This window comes from Acinonyx jubatus, chromosome A1 (assembly GCF_027475565.1).
Source record: "Acinonyx jubatus isolate Ajub_Pintada_27869175 chromosome A1, VMU_Ajub_asm_v1.0, whole genome shotgun sequence".
Taxonomy (NCBI): domain Eukaryota; kingdom Metazoa; phylum Chordata; class Mammalia; order Carnivora; family Felidae; genus Acinonyx; species Acinonyx jubatus.
Window position 1 is genome coordinate 630,972 of NC_069380.1, and position 19,209 is coordinate 650,180.

The 19,209-nt window shown below is 42.3% G+C and overlaps 1 protein-coding gene across 3 annotated transcripts in view; it reads left to right on the top strand.

Annotated features, from left to right (window-relative positions):
• Nucleotides 1–19,209, top strand: part of PARP4 (poly(ADP-ribose) polymerase family member 4) — a 116,443-nt gene that overhangs the window by 16,755 nt on the left and 80,479 nt on the right. For all 3 annotated transcript variants that reach the window (XM_053203715.1, XM_027064474.2, XM_053203737.1), the window contains 9 exons: nucleotides 57–206; nucleotides 734–871; nucleotides 1,931–2,104; nucleotides 5,553–5,713; nucleotides 9,286–9,423; nucleotides 11,659–11,754; nucleotides 15,429–15,612; nucleotides 15,804–15,960; nucleotides 17,400–17,524. In XM_053203715.1, coding sequence (XP_053059690.1) covers nucleotides 752–871; nucleotides 1,931–2,104; nucleotides 5,553–5,713; nucleotides 9,286–9,423; nucleotides 11,659–11,754; nucleotides 15,429–15,612; nucleotides 15,804–15,960; nucleotides 17,400–17,524 — 1,155 coding nt within the window. In that variant the 5' untranslated portion in view covers nucleotides 57–206; nucleotides 734–751. The remainder of the gene's footprint in view (nucleotides 1–56; nucleotides 207–733; nucleotides 872–1,930; nucleotides 2,105–5,552; nucleotides 5,714–9,285; nucleotides 9,424–11,658; nucleotides 11,755–15,428; nucleotides 15,613–15,803; nucleotides 15,961–17,399; nucleotides 17,525–19,209) is intronic.

The following is a 19,209-nucleotide window of genomic DNA, read 5'->3' on the forward strand; positions in this document are numbered from 1 at the left end:
AAATAAGTTAGTACATCCTCGCATCCTGACATTTTGCTCCACGCTATGATTCACAGACTAGAAGACACTTCTCTGTAAAGAAAACCTCTGCAGATGCAAGGGAGCACTATGAAAATTACATTGAAGAACTGAAGAAACAAGGGTTTCTGCTAAGGGAATATCTTACACCCGAAGCAACCCAGTTGGCATCTGAAAAACTGCAGGCGGTAAGACTGACTCATGTGTTTAGTTTTTGTGACTGACTATGTTGAATAGAAGTGTTTTCTTTGTGACAAGTAAAAACTTGGCAGGAGGGAAGAGTGGGAGTTAAGAACAGGAAAGGTAAACTCACAAAAATGCATGGCAGGGCAGCCGGTGGGGAGTGAGTTCCAGGATAAGCCATGAAACTTCCTGCTTGCTTCAGCAACAAACCCTCATGGCTTTCAAAAAATTTGATAACAACCTGGGCCAGGACTCAGGGGTCCTTAACCCTTCATGCTGCTTAACCTTTGATGCCACTGGCAGGCCTCGAGCTGATAAAGTGAAGGAGGAGTCAAAAGGAAACATAGAGTGGGAGTAAAAGAGAGAAGGGGAAATGAGGAGAGTGTAGGGAGGAAGTGGAAGCTCAAAGTTATCAGTCACTTGACTGCCTGTGACTCTTTGCCTGGCTGAAATTAATGATTTCTTCTCTCTTGGTTTTAAATCAGTCCACTTACGAAACTTCTTGTTGGTTTTTCAAATTTTGTTGTTGCAGTTGCTTTTGGAGGAGGTAATGAATTCAAGCACTCTGAGCAAAGAGGTGAGCGATTTGGTGGAGATGGTCTGGGCGGAAGCTCTCGGCCACCTGGAGCACACACTTCTCAAGCCTGCGAACAGGATTAGTCTCAACGACGTGAGTCACGTGCATCCTCCAAGCAAACCTCTATCGTGACAGACCCGCTTTCTGGCTCACTAGCTTGAATGATAGCACGTGTGTTTGCGCACCGGTCTGGTTGTTCTGGATGCGTTCCTGACATGCTTTTTCGTACCTTGGAGAAAGGGAATGTGGAGAGTGCTGAGAGGAAAACAAGCTTCCGGGAAAACTAGATGTCCCTGTCTCTCAAATGTCAGACCCAAGAACTGCTCCAAGCAGGCTTTTTGGTGCCAGCTCTGTAGGAGGCCCGCTCTCCTAGGTCCCAAGGTTTGTGGCAGGCCTGAGGGACAGGGATGCTGTTGGTCCTCAGTCGGATGCTCAGACCCTATTCTGCTTCCGTCACTGCTTCACAGTCTTGGAACTTGTGACTATTGTAGAGAAAGACAGCATGCTTCCAGAAGGTACTCTTCTTAATTTTACATGATTGAAGGAGCAAGTGAAGACAGTATTCCCAGTGGTACATTTGCGTTGTCGTAGTAAAATAGTACAGTCTTCTTCTGTGGAACTGAACTAATTTATTTCAGGGAGAAAAAGGTTTCCTGGCACAAGGCTCAAAATGCACTTGTGTAATTAGAAATACATTCTGCTGAATTTTGTTCTTACTCTGATTCTTTCTAAATTTCTAAATTTCTTTCTAAAATCTTTCTAAATTTCTTGTGTGAAAAGCACATCTCCTATGGTTGTGTTAGAATTCCTCTGTCTGTGAATATAGACATAGCTGTGGATGCAGTTGTAGCTATAGATACAGATGTAGATGCGGGTATAGATATAGATACACAGATACAGATATTTAAGGCTCTGGTTCTCTCCTTTAGTTAAGCTGAGCCCATTTTTGGAAACCTTCCCATGGCATTATTGTCACAGCTGAGATACATCTCCCATAAACGTGGCATTTGTTTTATGGCTGGTGTCCGGTAGAAAACTGACAGTTATGACATATCTAACAACTATTTTAGGTATTTTTATGCATGTTCCTTCACTTTCTCTTTGATTGTAAAGATTCAGTTTTAATAAGAGTATATTGTTGTCCACTTAAAGGTGAGCAAGGCGGAGGGAGTTCTCCTTCTAGTAAAGGCAGCCCTGAAAAATGGAGAAACAGAAGAACAATTGCAAAATATGATGACCGAGTTCTACAGATTAATACCTCACAGAGGCACAGCAACTGAAGAAGTGAACCTGAGACTATTAGCTAAGAAAGAGGACCTCTGCCAGGTAAATCTCTGAAATACAGAATTCAATTTAAAATATGTTGGGGAAGAATCTTTTCAAATCTGATTAATAAGATAGCACTGAATCACAAAAGTTGGCTCAAAAATAAATGCTGAGCCATTTTAGAATGCTTTGGATCCTTATGGAAGTTATCTGAACCATGTTCCCAAACATGAATGTGTTGGAATACTAGTACAAAGGCAGATAGGTTTAGAATTGCTGCACGGTAAAGTAATTTTTTACATTAGGATGATGCCGGCAGGCCAGAGGACCCAGAGCGGCCTCCTGGCTGCTCACAGGATAGAAATCAGTGGGATTGATGGGGTGCCTGGATGGCTCAGTCAGTTAAGCGGCCAACTTCAGCTCAGGTCATGAACTCGCTGTTCATGGATTCGAGCCCTGCATCAGGCTCTGTGCTGGCAGCTCAGAGCCTGGAGCCTACTTCTGATTCTGTCTCCCTCTCTCTCTGCCCTTCCCCCACTTATCTCCATGTCTCTGTCTCTCTCTCAAAGATAAACATCTTAAAAAATTAAAAAAGAAAGAAACTGCAGGATAGAAATCAAAGGTGGGCCAGCGAGAGGTGAAAGCAGAGGTTACTGAAGGGAGAGAGAGTGCAGGTACAGGCAGTGTCTGGGAGAGGGAATCTTATCTTTGCCTGAGGTCTGGGGTTTCTGTGGAGGGTCGTGGTCTGGTGTACATGTGCTCTCAGGCATGCAGGAACTGCTCAAAACAAAGTGAGGGCTTAGGTGATGTTCCTTGGAGCCAGGAGGGTTGTGTGAGATATGTAACTGTGGTGATCTGGAATGCGCATATACTGGCTTCTCGGGTCTTCTCACCTGGTCCTTCCTTAGGTATTATCTCTTCTACAGAAATCCTTAACTCCTGGTCCCATACAAGGAGGACATGCACTATTTGCATTCTGACCTGTGTGTAAAGTGGGGTCCTAACAAGAATAGAAGCAGGAAAAGGAGTAAAAAGCAGATTTTTATGGAGTCCTTCAGTTTCCCTATCTCAAGGAGATGAGTTGGGATTGTGTTTGTAAAAGAAACAGAAAGCTGTAATTGCCTTGAACAATGAGGATACTTACCCCCCTGTATAACAGGAAGCCAGCTGTAGGGTGACTGCTGGTCCAGTCGCTCAAAGGTAGCATTATCATCAGGGGCCAGCTTCTTCCCATCTCTGTGCTCCCTTCTCTACCTGGCTCCCCTTACATCACCTTACAGCTACAGTGCTTCCTAGCATCCCATCCAGAGTATTTCTTTTCTTGTCTCTTAGAGGAGGCTCCCCCTACCCCCTTCAATCCAAAATAAGTGAAGAACCAGCAGATGAGATGAACCAGTCCGCAGGATGAGAAAGGAGTCTTCCAAATTTAAAGTTTCATGATTTGCCTAACCAGAAGAAAGAACCTCAGTGGCTGGTTTTCGTATTGAGCAGGTGTCTGGGATGCCCATCCAAATGCTTTTTCATTTAACTTTTATATATTTTCAGTAGGTGATGCATCTGCATTATTCAAAAGTCAAAATTATATATTTTTTAAAGTTTATTTATTTTGAGAGAGAGAGAGAGAGCAGAGGAGGGGCAGAGAGAGAGGGAGACAGAATCCCAAGAAGGCTCAGCGATGTCAGCCCAGAGCCTGATGCCGGGCTCATGACCTGAGCCAAAATCAAGAGTCAGATGCTTAACCGACTAAGACCCCCAGGTGCCCGGTCAAAATTATATTTACAAGGAATACTCAGAGTAGTCTCTGTTCTACCCTGTCCCCTCCACCCATTGCAACTCCCCAACTCGATAGATAACCATTCTTACTAATTCGTTTGTCTTTGCAGTTTCTTTATGCACAAAACTGTAAATATTCACATATATACTTATTCCTCTTCTCCTTTTTTTAAATAAAAAGTCATATGCCATCTTTGCTGCTCTGCACCCGCTTTTCCCACTTAACATATCCTGTACATAGAGAGCATCTTCACTCACCACATTGTGGATCGTTTCCGGACTTTGCTACTACAAACAGTGCCACAGTGAATACACTTTTGTATTTGTCATTTCGTACCTTCAGAGGAGTGTCCCTGAGACATGTCCCAGGAATAGAAGTGCTAGCTTCAGGGTGAATGCATCTGTAATTGTGATAGATTTTGTCCGATTCCCTCATAAAGGTTCTACTGTTTGCCCACCCATCATCAGTGAATGAGAGTTTCTATTTCCTGTAGTTTTACCACAAGTGTATTTGTCAAACTTTTATAGACTTTACCAATTTCGTGGATGAGAAATGACCTCTCAGTTCCAGGATTTGTATTTAGGGGACGTTTGTGTGTCTTTTTCTGTGAACTGCCAATTCATGTCCTTTGCCTCTTTTTCTTTTGGCTCTTGATATTTTTCCATGATTTTTAGGACATCTTAAGAAGTTAGGGAGCTTAGTCTGGGACATGAGTTACAAATATTTGCTACAGTTTATTTGTTTCGTTTTGTTTTGTTCTTTACTTTGCTTATGGTGAATTGGGGTGATGGTTGACGTGTTCTATTTCACCATACAGAAATTTTTTACTTTTATATAGAAAAATTCATCAGTCTCTTCTTTTCTGGCTGGTGTATTTGAATTGAAATTAGCCCCTCGCCATGCCAAGGTCATAAGGATGCATGGCAAGTAGAGTGAATAGGGCTCCCCTCTCCTTAGCCTCAAAGATGGTGAAAGCAATACATTCCTGTATAAACGTAATTCAGATTATCCAGGAGCTGTGCTCCCTCCTCCAAGCTCCATGACCTATGAGTATACTAAGTATACCAGGGTTCCCTTTCAGGGAAGACACCTGTTTCTTCATCATTTTTGTGTCTTTCAAATCTAATACCAGCCTGGCATAGAGAACATGTTTAATGAATTTTTTGGTAACAGAATTGGACTTGAGTCCTGATGATCTGAGTTCCTATTTAGTCACTATCCCCTCTCTGCTGTGGAGTCATGAGCAATTGATTCAGCTTCTCAGACCCTCATTGTCCCCATCTATACAGTGAGGATAATAAGATCTAATAAGACCAGTGTAACAGTGTGGATTAAAGGAACAGTGTAGCTGAAAACACTTTATCAACAATGAGGTGCTGTCCTAATGTACACTATTATTATTATTGTATATTATGCTATCACTGAGGGCACAATACATACTAAAGGTATTACCTTTAATGTGCCACTTACATATTGATCAAAATATTGATCAAAAGCTTTGGGGAGGGGCACCTGGCTGGCTCAGTTGGTGGAACATGTGACTCTTGATCTCTCTGGGTTTTGAGTTCAAGCCCCACATTGGGTGCAGACATTACTTAAAAGTAAAACCTTTGGAAGAAAAAAAGCTTTGGGGAAATAAAATCTTATTTTTCCAATCTTTTTGAGAAAGTGTAATGTGCTATAAATATTTTGATATGTAGTGATTCTAACATCTTACATCATTTCCATCTACAGCTAATAAGAGACATGGTTAATGTCTGTGAAACTAATCTGTCCAGACCCAACCCGCCTTCTCTTGCCAAATACCGAGCTTTGAGATGCAAAATTGAACATGTTGAACAGAACACTGAAGAATTTTTCAGAGTTAGAAAAGAGGTTTTACAGAATAATCACAGGTATGCATAAAGGAAATGTCTTAGGATCTGTTATTATGTAATACTATTTCAGATTCTGTTAAAAAGCTACTGTCCAGGGGTGCCTAGGTGGCCCAGACGCTTGATTTTTGCTTAGGTCATGATCTCATGGCTCCTGAGTTCAAGCCCCCTGCAGTTGGGCTCCACACTGAGAGGGCGGAGCCTGCTTAAGATTCTCTCTTTCTCCCTCTCCCCACCCCCCACATGCATGCGGGCATGCTCTCTCTCAAAAAAAAAAAAAAAAAAAAAAAAAAAAAGCTACTCTCCACAATAACCGGTATGATTTAATCCTCTATAACAAGGTAACTATATTGTGATGACAAATTTCTTTCTTCAGTGTTTATAATATAACTTGGGACAGTATTCTATGCTTGAAAACTCTCCCCATTCACTCTGAGTTCAAGCTTACCTAATCTTGCTGAGAATTAAATTTAAAAATTTTAAATCACAAGGCTTTTTTGTATTTTGAAGGGCGTTATATAGGAAAACCCATTTAAATTAAGATTTTAAAATGCAGCTGTGTGCATGGTAGCTTCCAAGACACCCACTCAACGGCATGAAAACACTCAGTTGAAAATCTGGAAAACATGGCCAGAGATATGGCACCCCTAACCGTCAGTCACATCCGTTATCTGTTTCCTCACTGATGGTGAGACTCCCTGTTTCTTGTGCTCACGTGTGTTCTACAAGCCAGGACAGCAGCAGGAGCAACAGGAGGCTGGATCAGCCTCTCAGACCAGCCTTCACTGGGTGTTAGTTTCCTCTGAGAGCCTGGACCCAGTTTCAAGGTTCAGAAACTAATTTGATGGATTATTCTTAAGGGTGGGACTGACTTCCATTGGATTGGTCACTCAGCCCACTAATGTAACTTCCTAGCACTCCTCTGCCTGAAGTCTTTCTTCTGGGTGTTTCTGGCATCTCAGCTCTCATTAGGTACAATGGGCCAGGTTAGCCTTAATCAGCCTCACACACTGCTTGGAGCCAAACCACGGGGGCCATTTGTTACATTTTTAGGAATTTTGTGAGCTGAATACCATTAGTAACTTGACATCGGCTGTGGTGGGAGGATTTATACCATAGAAACCAGCAAATGCCACAAATCGGGGTCCTGTGTGGGTTTTGCTATTGCTTTGAGAACTGGTTTTCCGGCAGCTAGCTAGAAGCACCCCCCTTATGGACTAATTCAGACCTGTCTAAAACGGTGTTCTGCCTTCCCTGATCAGTTGCCCTCAAATGCCATTACTAGCGTTACTTCACACCCACCAAGATGGCTGTATTTTTTTTTTTTTTTGAGAAAATGAAAATATGGGTAATTACAGTGTTAGTGAGGATGCGGGGAAATTGGAACTCCCATAAAATGGTGCAGCCGCTGTTTGGCGGTTCCTCAACAAATTCAGCACAGAATTATTGTCTGCCCTAGCGATTCCAGTCCTTGTTAGATACCCCAAAGAAGTGGAAACAAGTACTCAAACAGATATGGATACATGAATGTTCATAGCAGCGCTATTCACGATAGCCCAACGGTGGAAACAACCCAAATGTCCATCAGTGGTTGAAAGGATTAGCAAAACGTGATTATGTACACATAATGGAATGTTAATCACCAAAAATGAGTGAGGTACTAATACATGTTACAAGATGGGTGAGTCTCAAAAGCATTATGCTAAGTGAAAGAAGCCAGACATGAAAGACCACATATTGTATGATTTCATGTATGTGCAATATCTGGAAGAGACAAATCGAATCCATGGAGACAGAAAGCAGATTGCCAGGCTCCAGGAGAGGGAAGACTGGGGACCGACTGCTAAATGGGCATGGGCTGTTCTTCTGGAGTGCTGAAATGTTTAAGTAGAAGCGGTGGCTGCACATTTTAATATGCTAATTATTATGGAACGGTATACTTCAAAAGGGTTAGTTTTGTGTTATGTGACTTTTACATCAGTTAAAAAAATCCTTTCCTTTAGATCTTTTCCAGATTTTGCTTTTATATATAATCAAATTACTTTTACTTCTTTTGATTTGACTTTTGACCCACCCCTAGATATCTGCTAGGATCTAATACTAAATTAGAAACTACTAACAATGAAGGCAGAATCAGGAGGGGAGTAACTGACTTTCTCCAGGGAGTCAAAGAGAAGGAAGAGCCATGTCTTCAAGCCCTGGGGAGGGGGGTGCAGTTCAGTCATCTAATGTAACTCAAGCCCTTAGAGATCTCACCTCGCACCCTAGTAATGTCATACAACAAAAGTGGACCTCTCTGTGTGGAGAGATTCTGCTGCTGTTAAGAAGCACAAGCAGAAGAAGCAGAAGAAGAAGGAAAAGAATAAGCAGAAGCAGGAGAAGGAGAAGAAGATTTTCTCCATTTCATTTCACTAATGATGATTTTTTCTAGTTACAAAATTCATGTTCTTTGCTGAAAGTTTAGACAGTGTGTGAAAACATGAAGAAAATTAAAGATCACCCAAAATCTCACCACCCAGAGATAACCCAGAGATAACATGACCACTGTTAACATTTTGGTGTAGAATAAATATATCCCGAATTGAATTATTGATTCTTCTCCTCACCTAGTGGTGTGTTGGTAAGCCAGCTCTCTGAAATAAAAGTCCTGACTTGTAACAACTGCTGATTTCTGTGGTATAAAAATGCTCCCACCATAGCTAATCTCAGGCTACCAATGTGACACCAAGAAACATGGAGTTGGGAAGACATACTGGCTAGACTCTCCTACCCTCTCCACCCCACAACTCCGTCCCTCCGTAGTCCCCCAGTCTTTCCCCATGCCTCCCCATCTAGTCACCCACCCACAGCCATTGTCAACTGTCCCTCATCCCCACATCTCCATTCCTGTCACTTCTGCCTCCAAAATGTCTGTAATCCATTGGCTTCTTTTGTTCACACTGCTGCCACCTTCAGTCCAGACACCGTTGTCTCATCTCCTTCCTGGCGTTCTTCCCACTCCTGCCGCATCCAATTAATTTTCCCATAACAACCAGTTAAGTCTTAGAATACACACTGTATTATGCCATGTTGCAGTAAATGTCACCTTCAAGGATAGGCCTTTCTTGACTATCCCGTCTCTGAACCTGGTAGAGTAGAACTTAAAATCAGTTATTTGTTAACTTTTCATTTTTGTCTCGCCATTAGGATGTAAGCCCCGTGAAGCCAGAGACCATGCTATCTCACTTCTAGTGCCTGGCAGAACACTCAGCACAGAGTGTATTTGTGAATGATTGAGTGCAATGAATTCAAGCTATTTATTCTATATGTTATATATTTGAAAAACTTTGGGATCATACCATGCATAAAGTTTTGTAACCTATTTTTAAAATTCATTTTATAACAAGTCTTACTTCATATACTTATTTATTTTTTAAGAGTGTGATTTTTTTTAATGGCTACATAGTATTTGCAAGAAATGTTATGTTGTGACTCACAGAATCCATTCCATAATAATGGACGTTTGGGCTGTTTTGGGTTTTCTCCTGCTAATAATGATTTTTTATTTTACTTTCGATTGTACAGTCTCAAGATTTTTCTTCTGCTTTTTACAGTACAGGTCCAGTAGACATCTTGCAGATATTTAGAGTTGGCAGAGTGAATGAAGCCACAGAGTTTTTGAGCCAGCTTGGCAATGTGAAGTCCTTACTGCATGGATCTCCCGTACAAAGCTTTGTAGGGATCCTGTCCCGGTAAGAGGACACCATCTTTATTTTCCAAATGTTTCAGCCTCACGAACATGAAGTGTTTTACCCTTTTTCCTGATTTTTTTATACCCTACCTGGGTTTCTTCAGTTAAAACCAGCTTATTGCATTCCAGAGAAAACTGAGCCCTTTAAATTATAATTAAATATAATTTATTTATTATTATATGTATTTTAAAGTGTAGTACACGGGTATGAATTGCTTCTTGAAGACAGTATCATATGAAGAAAGGAGATTCTCTATTTCATGGCTCTTCTGTGTGTCTAATTTGGGAATGTCCAATACTTAAAGAGAAGGGTCTAGAAATTAGAGTACCTAGATGCTATGAGTTATCTATTCAAAACGTAACTCTAATTTCTGTTTGCTTTGAATAATCACTTAATATTAGAGCCAAACTGCAGTCACAGAGAGCAGGGGAGAATATGATTACATCTGGGTCCTTAACTAAATACCTAAGAGGAAACATAAAAGGAAATATACAGGATACATCTAGAAAAAACGTTCAACTGCTGTTGAAGGACCCAAAAGACACTTACATTAATCGGAAGGATGCCAAGTTGCCTTAAATTAACCTATAAATTTAGAGCTATCACAATAAAAGTGCTAACAAGATTTTTTTTAAGAAATAAAAAGCTGAGGGGCACCTGGGTGGCTCAGTCGGTTGGGCGTCCGACTTCAGCTCAGGTCACGATCTCGCGGTCCGTGAGTTCGAGCCCCGCGTCGGGCTCTGGGCTGATGGCTCAGAGCCTGGAGCCTGTTTCTGATTCTGTGTCTCCCTCTCTCTCTGCCCCTCCCCCATTCATGCTCTGTCTCTCTCTGTCCCAAAAATAAATAAACTTAAAAAAAAAAAAAAGAAATAAAAAGCTGATTATACTGCACATATTTTTTTAAATTTGACTTTGCCAGAGTAATTTTGAAAAAGAAGATTAATGAGGAAGAATTAACCAGACACTAAAAACATGTTATAAAACTGTGTTAATTAAAACAGTGAGGTGTGCCCAAAAAGATGATTCTACAGAATAAAGAATCCAAAAGTAAATGCAAAAACATAGAGGGTTTAGTACATGATAAAAGTAGCTTTTATTTCTGTGGAAGAAAGATAATTTCTTCAATACTATGTATTGGGACAGATTAGTACCTGGAAAAATACAAAGTTGGATCCTTACCTCATTCCTCACACGTAGATAAACTCCACATGGAACAAAGATTGAAAAATGAAAATATAAAGGTACTAATTGAAAAATAGGGCAGCTTTTTAAATAACCTTTAAGTAGGACTAAAACCCAAAAACCACTTTACAAAGGTAATTACATTTCATAACACAAAATTCAAACTGGAGATGTTCATGTAATAAACGCAGAAGTCTCCCTTTACCCACCTTCTCAGAAACAACAGGGTTTAACTTTGATTGCAGAGAGTTCTTAGCAATGCTAGAAGGCCTGCAGGATATGTGTAAGTTCTTGAGCCAAGGAGAAACGCAGTCAGCATTGGGCCTAAACATGGTTCTGCTGAGCGCTCGACCTTGGCAGGTTGGAGTCAGAGCCCTGACCCAAGGCAGGAAGAATGGCCAGCACCTCCAGGCTGGTCAAGACAGGGATGAGAAACTGACCATAGATTGGTACATGTGAATAGCACCTAGAAATCCTGCTGTGAGATTACTTTGAAAAACATTTTTCTTTTCATTTCATGCTCTTTATTTGTCTTTTTAATTGGTGTCTTTTTTCCAGCTTTATTAAGGTGTGATTGACAAATGATAATTGTATATATTTAGGTTGTACAAGGGGATTTTTTTAAATGCATAACATGATGATTTCATGTACATGTATATTGTGAAATGATTATCACAATCAAGTTAACACATCCATCACTTCATATAGTTATCTTTTTTTCTTGTGGTGAGAACATAAGGTCTACTCTTAGCAAAGATAATTTATTTTTATTCTTTATCTTAGAACTGAAAGTTTATACTCTTTAGCCAACAACTCCCCATTTTCCCCAACCCCCACCTCCTAGAAACCACCATTCTGCACTCTGGTTCTGAGTTCGACTTTCTAGATTCCACATATACGTGAGGTTATGCAGTATTTATCTTTCTGTGTCTGGCTTATTTCACTTAGCATAATGTCCTCCTTGAATAGCACCTGTCTTTGCTAGAATTATGACCCTATAATTAAAAATACCCTTTCTTTTAGTAAATCATTTTAATGTCCTTTTCTTTTTAGTGGGTTGCTTTTACCCAAAGTAGTTGAAGATCGTGGCACAAAGAGAACAGACACTGGAAATCTTGGGAGTGGGATATATTTCAGCGATTCACTCAGGTTAGTATATTACATATACTATACATGATGTCTTAACCATGTTACTCACACCCATCACCAAGGATTTATACCCAAGTAGTTGCTATGTGGTTTCCTCCATCTTTCCTTTGTAAGGGATTTCTCATCCAAGAAACATATCAGTGAAAGCAACCAGTTTTCTCAGTATACCATAGAAATATGTCTTTTGTGGTGGATATTTGAGAAAATTTTATTTTAAATCACCTTGATTTTACTATCCTGAGAGTCTTTACATATATTTACCCGCTTAATCCTTACAACAACCCTCTTAGGTCAGTTCTATCATTATCCCATATCACAGATGAGAACACTGAGGGACAGTGAGGGTATCTTGCCCAAGATCACATAGCATTTTGTCTTTCTCCAGGACCAGTGATCTTAACTTCTATAGCACATGACCTCTCATGTGCTTATACACATTATATACACAACTTATCATTTACACAACTTAAGTTGTGTCTTATCTATTGTAAATGAACTCTATGTGTATAGAATAATATTTCATCTTCAATATCCTTGTTAATATTTAAATCTGTCCCCACAATAGCCACAGGGTATTAAACACCTGCCCTGTGCAAGGCACTGGACTAAGTCCTTCACGTACATTGTCTATAAACCTCACAGGTGGTATTGTGACATCATTTCGTGACAAGGAAACAGATTGATGGAGGTTAAGTAACTTGCATAAAGTCACAGAGCTAGTTAAATGATGGAGCCTGGGTTCAGGCCGGGCCAGGATAATTAATTATCCAGGATATTTCAGGAATTCCTATGAAAATCCGTAAGAAAAAAATAACTCAAAAAGCAAATGGACAAAAGACATGAGTAGGAACCTAATAGAAGAGGAAACACATGGACAGTGTCATTTGAAAAGGTTACTAATCAATAATATGCAAATTCATCTATCATATACCATTTAATACCTATCAGCAAAAAAAAAAAAAAAAAAAAAAGCAACAACTCTAGGTGTTGGTAAGTCTCTAGAACAGTCTGAACTCTCAGACACTGTCAATAAACTGATAAGCCCTCTTGAGGAAATGTTGGCATCATCTGCTGTAGTTGAAGAGCGTAATTAATGGTGTGACTTAGGAACCCTATAGATTGGACTAGGAACCAGGAAGCAGTGGTTCTCAATCCTGGCTACACATTCAAATCACCTGGAGATTTTATTTTTATCTTTTTATGTTTTTTACTTGAAGGACTTTCTTTTAAAGTTTTCATTCAAATTCCAGCCAGTTAACACAGCGTGATGTTTGTTTCAGGTGTACAGGTTAGTGATCCAACACATCTGTGCAACACCCAGTTCTCATCACAAGTGCCCTCCTTAATCCCCATCACCTATTTCACCCATCGCCCCACCCACCTCCCCACCTGGAGGAGCTTTTAAACACCACTGGTGCTGATGTCACCCCAGATCAGTCAAATCAGGATGTCTAGGGGTGAGGTTTTTAAGCTCCCTGGATGATTCAGCCTGAGTTGAGAATCACTTCCCTAGTGAGTCTACATAGACCAGGAGACATGTACACAGATGGCTAAGAAAACTGTAAGATCACTGGAAATGATGCAGATGTCCAATAAGAGTGGAATGGATCCAAAAATTTTGGTGTCGGCCTACATGGAGTCCTATATGGCAGTTGAGACACGTGTACTACAGCTACACATGCCAAATGGAGGAGTCTTAGGAAGGTAACGTGGAGCAAATAATTGCTCTATGATTCTATATGTATAGAGTTTGAAAACAAGCAAAACTAAGCATACTGTTGAGGGACACATATCTATGCATTAATACTGTAAAAGAAAGAAAAAATAATATAAACACAAGATAGCGATCAGATTACCCTCTGGGTGGCAGGGAAGGTAATGCCACAGGGCAACGTAGAAATATTGATGATGTTCTTTTCCGTTTTTTTGTTGTTGTTGTTGTTGTTTCAGTGTTTATTTATTGTTGAGAGACAGCGGGCACACGTGCATACATTTGCAGAACAGGGGTAGAGAGAGAGAGAGACAGTGGATCCAAAGCTGGCTCATACTGACAGCAGAGAGACCGATGCAGAGCTTGAACTCACTAACCATGAGATCATGACCTGAGCCAAGGTCGGGTGCTTAACCAACTGAGGCACCCAGGCACTCCTGTTCTTTTCTGTTTCTTAAACTTGGCAGGAGCTATGTGGTTGTCTGTCTTATCATTGTTCTTGAAACTTAACACTTATGGTATAAATGCTCTTTCCTCTGTACAAATCTTTCAAAGTAAAACTTTTTTAGATGTTAAGATTTTTTTTTTTTTAACAAATTGGGATTCCGTTGAATTTAACCAAGTTGAAGTCCTTGGTGACTTTGGGACTTTGGACAGAGTGGTTTCAGTTGAGCCAAACTGCAACAGGCTGAAGGGTGATGGGCAAGCAAGCAGATAGAGGCAGCCATTGAGAAAGGTGGGGGATGGAGAGGGAGGAAGCGGAGGTAAAGTCAAGGGTCACAGGCTCAGCAGTCACAGGGAAACAAGTTTTAGGAGAAATGGGGGAAATTGATTATTTTTTTTAAGGGGACAGGTCTTGGGGCACTTGGAAACCACAGTCGGTAGAGCTCACGGCTCTTGATCTCTGGGTTGAAAGTTCGAGCCCTGCGTTGGGTGTAGAGATTACTTAAAAATAAAGTATTGTTAATATATAAAAATTTTTTTAAATAAAAGGGAGTAAGTCTTAGGGAGCTTGGGTGGCTCAGTCAGCTGGGTGTCTGACTCTTGATTTCTGCTTGGGTCATGATCTCGCAGTCGTGGGATTGAGCCCCATGTCGGGCTCCCCACTGAGCGTGGAGCTTGTGGGGACTCTCTCTCTCCCTCACCCTCTGCCCCTCCCCACTTGTGCATGTGCGTGCTCTCGATCTCTCTCTCTCAAAAAAAGAGGGGGAAGTCAAGTCTTAGAGGGGATAGAACAAAGGGTCTTCAGGCAACACTTTTATATTTGGGTCTTGATATTTGGAAAAATAAAGATATGTCCCAAAAATGTTGCTTCCAAAGGTGTCCTAGCCTATGCTCCTTAATAACAAGAGTTGCTTTTTTTTTTAAGTTTATTTAAGAGAGAAAGTGAGCATGGGAGGGCAGAGAGAAAAGTTGCTTTTTTTAAAGCTGCTGAGTCCTGAAGAAAGTCAAAACAAAATCTCTCATTTAGATGTTGTTTGAAGTTTTGTTTCTCCATCTGGATTCAGAAGGCTTTGTGAGAATACCAGTGCTGTCTTTCCCTTTGACCAGTTCTTACTTACCTGGTATTTCTCTGAGCTTCAGTGCACAGAAGTAATCTGCTCTTTCTTAACTAATAAGATGGGGGGTTTTCCTTATCTTTTGTCACTTTGGTGTTTGCTGTACCAAAATGTGTGTGTTTTAGTAGTTAATAAAGATTTGAGGCAACAGGGGAATGCATCCATCCCTGAAAGAAAGTACTTTGAACTACCTGCACAACAGAAAGGCAACATCTGAAACAAGTAAGTGAATAATAAAGTTCTAAACTGACCCTTCAGAGATATTTTAATAGCCGTAAAATCTGGAACATCCTGCCAGCAAAGTCGTTGAGACAATATTTCACATATAGAGATGGATAGTGGATACTAAAATATTATTGCCATGTAACCGTAAGTCACAAACACGTACTTCCTTTCCCTCGCAGTACGGGTATTAAGTACTCCCACCTGGGAGAGACCGATGGCACCAGGCTCCTGGCTGTCTGTGACGTAGCCCTTGGAAAGTGTGCAGACTTACACAGAAAAGACTGCTCCTTGTCGGAAGCACCACCAGGTTATGACAGTGTCCATGGGGTTCGAGCAACAGCCACTGTCACCACGGACTTCGAGGTATTTATTTCAAGAAACAAGCAGAGAGCTCCTGGTTTTATTGAATATGCTTAAGTTTAAATAATTATTGCATATTTATGGCTGCCTGAATTCAATATTTTCTAAATTAGCAAACCTGCAAATCTGCTTTTCTGAAAACATTTGCCAATAAAGGATTTGTCCCCATACCTATTAATTTCTGTTGGTTCTAGGATGATGAATTTGTTGTGTATAAAACCAATCAGATTAAATTGAAATATATCATTAAATTTTGCCTACCCGGAGATGAAATAAAGGACTTTCATCCTTGTAATACTACTGAATTAGAAGAATCCAGACCTGAGTTTTCAAATTTTTCAAAGGTTGAAGGTAAGACAATTTTCTTGAATGCTGTTTTATGTGATATTTAGAGAACTCAAACATTTTATTCTTAGAGGAATTTATGTTCATGTTCAGTAACTGTATCTGGGAACTCATACATAAATATTCTATTTCCTTTTTTACTTTGTAGGAGTGAAAACCAGGATACTTGAGAGAGGTTAGGTGTTCTCAAAATTACATCTTACTTTCTTAACATACCGCGTTGAACTCTCACACCTGCAGACGGCCAGGGCCACAAACCCACTGAAGCAATTTAAGATGCCAAGTGCAAGAAGTGTCAGGGGGGTTGGTGGAGTAGACAAGAGACACAGCTTTAGAACCAGGAAGCCCAGGTTCTAGTGTCGACTTGCTGATTACTAGGCTGTGCAATATGGGACAAGCTGCATAAGCTTCTGCAGCCTCAGCTTTGCCGTGTTGAGTATGAGATCAGTATCTGCCTCAGGTGAAGGCATCCCCCCAAGGTTGTAATGTGCAGCTTTGTAGAAATACATGAGAGGATGGGAGCTTCTCAGAAAATCAGAAGCCCACACTATTTATAACATTTATTATAGCATTGTCAAAACACATTAACATTTTCAACTGTGATCCAATTATTTTTTATCAGAAATGTATGACTTCACATATAAGCAAATGACTCCTGTTTTCGGTCCTAGAGCCGTTAAATTAAATATCTGTCAAGAGAGTATATATTTACATATCTAACTATATGTGTATTCTTGTACCACCTGGTATAGAAGGGGAGCTTTTTATTTTCATATGCTATATTAGAACTTTGATTTAGCGGGGCGTCTGGGTGGCTCGGTCGGTTAAGCGTCTGACTTCGGCTCAGGTCGTGATTTCCTAGTCTGTGAGCTCAAGCCCCACGTCAGGCTCTGTGCTGACAGCTCAGAGCCTGGAGCCTGCTTCAGATTCTGTGTCTCCCTCTCCTTCTGCCCCTCCCCTGCTTTTATTTTATTAAAAATATATTTTTTTTAAAGTTTGATTCAGTGTTCCTTGGGTTGAATGTCTAAGCAGTCTCATATTGGTCTTACATGCTTCTGTGGCACAATAAATGGTAGTGACCAATCAAAATTGCAGGCCAAGGAATGCATTATCTAGATTCATGCATAAACTACACTTATTTAAATAGTCTTAAGACTTGTGTGCTTGTGTATATGTTTAAATGTATGTCTTTCAAGTAATTGCATGATTCTAAATTTTCAAGATGACTCCTCAGAATCTGTAGATTAAAAAGTTAATGTGTCTATTATAAATGCTGCCCCCATTTTTCTCATATGGGTTCACTTACTTTACAGAATTGAGTACTGAAAATCATAAAATGCTACTTGTCCATTTGTATGAAGGGGGAAGGAAAAGAAATAAAGATTAAGATAACAAAGATAGTGCAGGGATGGTCTTAAAAGCTAACATTATAATTTTTAATATAGATTATCAGTTACAAGATGCCAAACCTTTCGGCAACATCAAGTCTGGCCTTCAGGATTTCTCTGGCAATTCAGTTCCTCTTGAGGAAGTTCACATCAAAGGAAGAATAATAGACTTTGTAGCCCAGGTATGTCTTTGTGGGTTTATGATACTTTAAATGGATATGAGTCATAAATGACAATTTGATTATAGTTGCATGAATTAAAATGTGCATTTCTTTTCCTTTCATGTTTGTTTATTTATTTTGAGACAGAGAGAGAGAGAGACTTGTACAAGTGAAGGAGGGGCAGAGAGAGAGGGAGAGATGCCCAAGCAGGCTCCACGCTGAGCCCCAACACAGGGCTCGCTCTCACAACTGTGAGATCATGACCTGAGCTGAAATCAAAAGCCAGAGGCTCAATGAACTGAGCCACCCAGGCACCCTGAAATGTGCATTTCTAAAATTCGTTTATTCATTGAGTACCTACTACATTCCGACTGTTCCAGGCTCTAGGCATGCAGCAAGGAACAAAAGAAAAACTCTGCTCTGATAGAGCATACATTTTATTGGGGGATAGGCAGTAAACATTGTAAATAAACTGAGTGCATCATATGTAGATGGTGGTAGGTGCTAAAGAAGAAAGTCTAAGCAGGGGGAGCTGCAGGGGGGATGGGAGCCTCAGGGAGGGTGGGAGCCACAGGGAGGGTGGGAGCCTGGTTGGCGGGGGGGGGGGGGTGGGGGGGGGAGGTGGGAGCCGCACAGGATGGGGGGTTTGAACTTGTAAGTAGGATGGCCAAGAAGGCCTCACTGAGGTGACACCTGAGTACAGCCACGTAGGAAGTAGGGGACTAGGTACGTGACCCGACCCCAGCAGCCCTCCTTCCAAAGCCCCCAGTGGAGCTGAGCCCAACTAACACAGCCTGCCTTCCGCTCGCACAGAGCAGCAGGGCCCTGTGCTCCTCACCCTTGCTAAAAAAGCCAGCAACATCATTGCTGAGTCTGCTGTGGACTCCCATGGCAGGGAGTAGCAGGAGGATGTGGGCCGGCCAAGGCAGCATGGTGCCTGCCTGCCTGGGCTGGGCAGCAGCCTGGACCACAGGAAGAGGTGTCACACTGCCCCCACCCCCAGCCAGCGCACCACCTCCCCCCAGCCCTCCCACCAGCAGTGGCCAGCAAGCCCTCCCCACCACTGCACCCTCCCCCAGCAAGCCTACCCCCCCCAGCCAGCCCACCTCCTCCCCTCCAGCCCTCCCACCACCTCCCCCCATCCAGCCCACCACCTCCCCCCAGCCCTCCCACCACCTCCCCCCCAGCCAGCCCACCACCTCCCCCCAGCCCTCCCACCACCTCCCCCCCAGCCAGCCCACCACCTCCCCCCAGTTCTCCCACGACCTCCCCCCCATCCAGCCCACCACCTCCCCCCAGCCCTCCCACCACCTCCCTCCCAGCCAGCCCACCACCTCCTCCCAGCCCTCCCACGACCTCCCCCCAGCCCTCCCACCACCTGCCCCCAGCCAGCCCACCACCTCCCCCCAGTTCTCCCACGACCTCCCCCCCAGCCAGCCCACCACCTCCCCCCAGCCCTCCCACCACCTCCCCCCAGCCCTCCCACCACCTCCCCCCCAGCCAGCCCACCACCTCCCCCCAGCCCTCCCACCACCTCCCCCCCAGCCAGCCCACCACCTCCCCCCAGCCCTCCCACGACCTCCCCCCCAGCCAGCCCACCACCTCCCCCCAGCCCTCCCACGACCTCCCCCCCATCCAGCCCACCACCTCCCCCCCAGCCCTCCCACCACCTCCCCCCAGCCCTCCACCACCTCCTCCCAGCCCTC